This window comes from Nothoprocta perdicaria, unplaced genomic scaffold (assembly GCF_003342845.1).
Source record: "Nothoprocta perdicaria isolate Ctin4 unplaced genomic scaffold, notPer1 scaffold_82, whole genome shotgun sequence".
Taxonomy (NCBI): domain Eukaryota; kingdom Metazoa; phylum Chordata; class Aves; order Tinamiformes; family Tinamidae; genus Nothoprocta; species Nothoprocta perdicaria.
In genome coordinates, this window is record NW_020456110.1 from 2,845,875 (window position 1) to 2,852,211 (window position 6,337).

The following is a 6,337-nucleotide window of genomic DNA, read 5'->3' on the forward strand; positions in this document are numbered from 1 at the left end:
AGATCAGACAAGTACCCTGTCAGGAATTATATATTGTTACAGCTAATCATACTAAAATAAAAGCATGGACAAAGTCCTTCTTACCCCTGCACTTCTACAATTCATATTTAATTTATAATTTCAAACTAAGAGCTCTTGCTAATTAAATAATTTGTGTTTGTCTAACTGGTGACCTATACCTATCATTTAGAAGTTACGGGCAGCTAGCTGTGTTCAGCATAATACTTGATGTAAACTATGGTTCAGTAAAGAATAAACTCAATTTTACCAGGCTAGCCTGCCCTTCAGTCACTACCAGCACAATGCCATGTATGAATAAATAATGCCCCAAAATCAGGAAACAGGGCAGAGGTAAACTGTCAATAGGAGGTCACAAATGGACCTTCAGTGCAGTTATGTGCATTGCAACCAACGAGGGAGGAGAGCAAGGAGAGATATAAAGAAATACATATTTTATATATGTGTATATATGCATGTGTGTTTATAAATCTTCAACAGGAATGTCTGACAACCTAAAACACAATTGCAAAAACAAAAGTTCAAAACCACCTTACCCCCAAACCCACCCACGCCCACCAAAGAAACACAAGAATAAACAAATGTTTCAGTTATTTTTCTTAAACCTTTGTTGTAAATAGAAACCATTGTAGCAGCACCACAAAAGAGAATGATCTTTGGCTGAGCTGTTCTTTTTTTTTCCCCAACAAATTGTGGCATTTAATTTAAAGCTCCACATTTAAAAAGGCTGAGATCATCATACAATGGAGCAGAGACCAATTTGGGTTTTTCAGAATACATGAAAACAATGCCACAAGTACACAGACATCCACAGATTGTTGACACTGCTCTGAATGTCCTTTATCTTGACCTAACAAAAGGGGCTTTCCTCATACACCTGTTCGAGATGCATCTAGACAAGTATATTCATTCTGCTCCCCTTCTCCAAAACTGAAAGGTACCTTTTTGTTTTCACCTGCAATAAAGCCTTTAAAATGGCACAGAGGCAGCAGGATTTCGTTCCCTAAATCAATTTTCTCCTCAGCTATCAACTAGATGTTCCAGCACATAGAAAGAGCAGTCCTTCCCCTCTAATTCAAAAATCCATACTGCCATTGCCCTTGCAAACTGCTAAACAAGCAGTATTGGCAATTCACTTGTGTTCTGTAATATATTTACTGCAAATCCCAACAGCTTGCCTCCTAATGCAGTTTTCCATTGTGTCTGTTCTTGTCAATACACKGACTCGTCACCTTACAGTAAGTTACTTTGACCAACTGTTTACACAGACATCAAAAAGATTCAGGAAGAATGGAGATAACTAAAACATATCACCCCAAAACTATGCTGCTAGGCATTAAAAACAAAACAAACACTGTTCTGTTTTGCTATTGTAGATATGTATATATACACATATATGTACATATATACATACCTGCATACATGTATATATACACACACACGTGTACACGTGCATATATATATACACACATATATACACACATATATGTACATTTATATATTTTTATATACACATACACACTATACATCAGTCCCTAAGTGAGAAACTAGACAAGAGGAGAAACAGAACTCAAAAGAATGGAAGAGAAAAGGATGGAAGAATAACCCAGAAAAGACAATCTGAGAAGGACAGAAAGAAGGAATTGAAGAGAATGAGGGGAGAGAGGAAAAAAAAAAAAAAAGCATTGTAAAAGAATGTAAAAGGCATTGGAAAAGTCAGAAATTAGCAAAAAGGCATGGAAAAGGGAGCAGAAGAGGTATGGAAAGGATTAGAAAAGACCAGGAAGGGACTTGGAACAGGAAAGGACTTAAAAAGAATGGAAAACAATGTGAAAACATAGAAGCAGACCCAAAAGGGAAGTGTAAACTGGGAAGTAATTCTAGAAGGGAGTTTAAGAGGCATTGATGAGGGACCAGAAAAGAATGGAAAAGGACCCAGAAAAGTGCCAGAAATGGAAAAGAAGACCCAGAACAGGACTCAGAAAATGCATGCCAAAAAAATGGAAAATAATGCGAAAGACAGAAAAAATAAAAAAGCACATGTATGTAAAAAGGCAAAAATGATGAAAATGATGGGGAATGAGTCAGAAAATACCCAGAAGAGTCATAGGAAAGGACCTAGGAAATAAAGGAAAGGGATGGAAAGGACTGGAAAGGGCACACCAAAAGAACCGAATATAATGGGAAAGAGAAGAAAGGAAGAAAAAGGGTACTGAAAAGGAAAAGAAAAAAAAAAATAGTGAAAGCCTTGAAAAAAAAAAAAAAAAGAAGAGGAGAAAGACACCTAAGAAAGTACCTAATAAGGTACCAGTACATTTTCTAATGTGGACCTTGCGTGTAAAGCATTAGAAATTATTCTACAAACCTGTCCAAGTTAAACGAGTATCTAGCTCTTGGATGAATGGCTATCATACTATTTAGAAGTTTGTTTTATTAGTACTTTCTAGAAGACGTATCGTACTAAATATCAGGACTGCCTTTCGGCAGTTCACAAAGATCACAATAATCCATTCAAAGAAAAGGAGACCAACCTGTCACTTTCAGGATAGTAGAAACAAATAATGTAGTAGCTCATATAATCTGTCAGTTGCTTCAGCAACAATGATATTTTTCTTTCTTTGGCTGCCTGCCACTGAACAAAAGCCAATCTTGCACCTAAACAATCTGAGTATTAAACACACAGGAAGTCTTATCTTCTGTCTTGTGACAGCAGATGACAGAAATTTTTGGTAAAAATAAAGAGGCACACCCCTAATAGCCAAGGGCAGAATCCCTTAAGTACAGGAGGATTTTTAACACCCAACAGGCTCAACATCTTGGCACTAACAGTTACTGCAACTGCTGTGCTAGCCATGGCTGTCAGAATGGGAAAATCTGACTAGGACAGAATAACACAGAAGGGGAACTTAAAACCACACAAAATGTCCCTATTCATGATTCTTGATGCAAATGAAAATGGCATCTGCATCTCTTAATCATATGCACCTACTCGAAGTATCTTCAGATGCTTGTTGCAGGTATGCAAATATTAGTAACTATTCAGGTATAGAAAGCAAATGTGTGTAAACAGTAAAATAATGCACACACAATGTCCTCATTAGACCTCTGAAATTCTAAAAATGCTGACCATTCAGACAGCAGGGAGAAATGCAGCAGGAGTATCTGGATTTATGCAACTAAATAGAGCAAAGCGGTACATTTAAAGTTGTGAAGGATCACCATAGCACAGCTACTTCTTGGTTCATATGCAATATATTCAAGTGGAAAGCTTTCTAATGCAGCTGTTTGCATATGGAAAGTTCACCTCAATTAAGTCCGTTTATAGCAACATTTAAGTCCTAACTAACTTTATTTCAGTTAAATTATAGTAGATTGCCAAACTAAATGCAAAGGGAATCAGAATCAGTATCAGAAATCAACCCTTTCATAAGGAGGCAAACACAGTTACATGATTTTATCCAAGTAAGTCCACTTTAACAATGATCTGCACAGCACACAGCATAAAGTAACCCTGCTGCAGTATAATTTTTTGTTTTTGAAAACGGCAGCCTAGCTGCTCGAAGGGCTTCACACAGAGCAAGTGTCACATCTACACAGGAGGCCGGCCTTAAAACCGTTAAAGCTCGTTCAGTGGAAAGTTTCCCCATCACTGCGTTTTTCAGTAACAAAGATGTTGTCAGAAATGACAATTTTTCGTGTCCCCTGATGATGTCTTGCTAGCATTTGGTTATAAGCCATAAAGCAGGAATAATTTCAGCCTGTCAGGAGTCTAGCTAATGCCCAGTTTTCCCCTAGAGAGAATTCCTGTCAAACGTAATGAGAGCTCCAAAGGCCCTCTCTACAACATAATGAGCACTTAGGCCATGCTGGTGATCAGCCAGCAAAAAGCATCAATTTGAGCCTGGCTACACCCTTGGGGCTAGACGTCACCAGTTTTAATAAGAATTATGATTACTATCTGCCAAATGCCTCCTCAGAACTTACCATTTGCAGTAGAAATTCAGAAGAATGTCATTATGCTGTTTTTTGTTTGTATCTTCTTAAGACCACTTATATATTGAATTGTAACACAATCATTTGGTACCATCATCTAAATCAATATTCTTTAACATGAAGAAGGGTCTTTTGTTTGTCTTTTTTTTGTTTGTTTTTTAAATACAAAGTAGAGCAACTTAACACGCAAAAGTCTAGTAACTAAGACTCAAATCCAGGGATGATTATCTATCCTTTTTTTTTTTTTTTTTTTTTNTTTTTTTTTTTTTTTTTTTTTTTTTTTTTTTTTTCCTTATGCTATCATTCTTTATTCTCCTCAACTAGAACTAAGGTAAGTAAAAAGGTCTAATATGCATCTTGTAAGACTATGGTATCACTCCATACAGTGTATATATTTATACTTGCCATAAATAAGTTGCCATAAGATTAAACTCTTGCAATACATAGATGATAAAGTCATAGTAGAAACCTCAGTTTAGAAACCTGTTAATCTCATGGACTTAATTGTTTTAATCCTGAAGTTAATCACTGGTATATTTATGAAGGTCCCATGCTCCCTTCAAAGAGCTTATAAAAATAATAAAACATCAACTTTACACCAAAAAAGATCATTCCCATAGACACGTTGGCTTCCTCACAAGCTGAAGTCAACTTTAAAGGTACTTAGGAGGGTAGTAGAATAAATAAATAAAATAAAACACACCAACACACCATTCATAATTTTGAAGCCTGAAAAAAATCACCTCATAAAAAATCTGCATTCTTTTGAAATAGAAGTCAAAAGAAATTACAGCAGCAACAGCACAGAATCAAGTCAAACACTACTCAGGTTGCTCTGTCTACCTTTTCAGTGCATTGCTTTAAAACAATATAATTATCATAATATTTCTTAAACAACTGCATCTCCAAAAACAACACAAAACACCAGAAATTTAYCCAGCTTTCCAAATATAAAATTATCATGGAATTAACATCAGCCTATGTTTACAATACAGTCCATGTTTGTCTGCAAATGAGGTATTTTAGAAYAGGAAAGAAAAATTAAACAATTAAAAAAATTTTAAAAAAAGAATCAAAGAGCTCAGAGTTATGAAAGCAAAATTCAACTCTGCAATTCACTAGCTTAATGAAAGTCTTTGAATATACTGAAGATCTGAAGCCTGAACTAATCAATTTCTTCGCTGTGCCCTAGCTGGTCAGCCATGCTCTTTAATTTAATGAAACAAGGGTTTTAAATGAAATAGCACATATGCATCAAGAAAGAATTGTATTGTTGCACTTTGAAATGTGTCCAACTGTGCAACTTCATCTAATGATAATTTTTTTAAGAGGCCATCGATTTCTGAAAGACTTATTGTACCAGCATCTTGATGAAAAAGTGAGTGTCAGCATATCTACAGAATACTTACACCCTGCCATTAATGCTTTCTTTGGCAGACAATGACTACTCAATTGAGGGTCCTCTGGGCTGAGCAATCATTTAGCTTTTCTTCTCTTACGAGGTCCTTAGTGTCTTGTTCCAGTTCAATACTCTCTTTATTCACCATTATAGTGGCCGTAAGTGTGAATTTTATGGGAACTTGCAAACTCATAGTCATAACTACAGCTTTCCAAGTCACTAATCTTTTCATACCTTTAAATGGCAAGGATTTGAGCAACTATCACAACATATGCTATGCACATATCAGACTGGTTCTACATAACAAAGCCTCTATCAATGACAAAATAAAATCCTGTAAAGCTGAACCTAGGTAAAGAAAGAAGTGTTGCTCAGACTAACACACACCTCTCGAGGGTAGGTAAGTAAAGGTTCTCAGCTACAAATCATTTCATTCTTTCAGACTTATGATATTGTCATCTACACTTAGACTACATATTGTGTAGTTTAGAAAGTGAAATGCCTTACCTGTTTGTGCATTTCAATGTTTAATCCATATGACATTTCATAATACTGCAAATTAAGAAATATACATTACTTTCTCATGTCAGTTAACAGCTCTATTAGAAGATATTTACAGTAATAATGTAGGAAAAAAAATAAAGTACCTACCATCACATAGTGCCTCTGCATTTCTGTCTTTTCACTTGCCAGTTTCTCACATTCCAATTTAAGGCTACAAAATAGATCACACTTTCATGTAAGCGTTATGTCATTTGTTCTGACATCTACCCGCCTTATTTATATTTTGAAATAAAAAGCTCATTTAAAAAAAACCCATAAACTATCATGCAAACAGAAACAAAGACTTAGTTCATCCTCTGAATACAAACAAACACCGGACAGGAAATTTGAAAGGTATATGATAGCATTCATGAAAAAAGACAA

At 35.5% G+C, this 6,337-nt stretch overlaps 1 protein-coding gene across 2 annotated transcripts in view; it reads right to left on the reverse strand.

The window, feature by feature from the left end:
- The window catches only part of TLE1 (transducin like enhancer of split 1), a 60,994-nt gene extending 54,873 nt beyond the window's left edge, over positions 1–6,121 (reverse strand). For both annotated transcript variants that reach the window (XM_026051994.1, XM_026051993.1), the window contains exons 1-2: positions 6,062–6,121; positions 5,918–5,962 (exon numbers count right to left, since the gene is read on the reverse strand). In XM_026051994.1, coding sequence (XP_025907779.1) covers positions 5,918–5,962; positions 6,062–6,082 — 66 coding nt within the window. In that variant the 5' untranslated portion in view covers positions 6,083–6,121. The remainder of the gene's footprint in view (positions 1–5,917; positions 5,963–6,061) is intronic.
- Between the last annotated feature and the right edge of the window lie 216 nt (positions 6,122–6,337).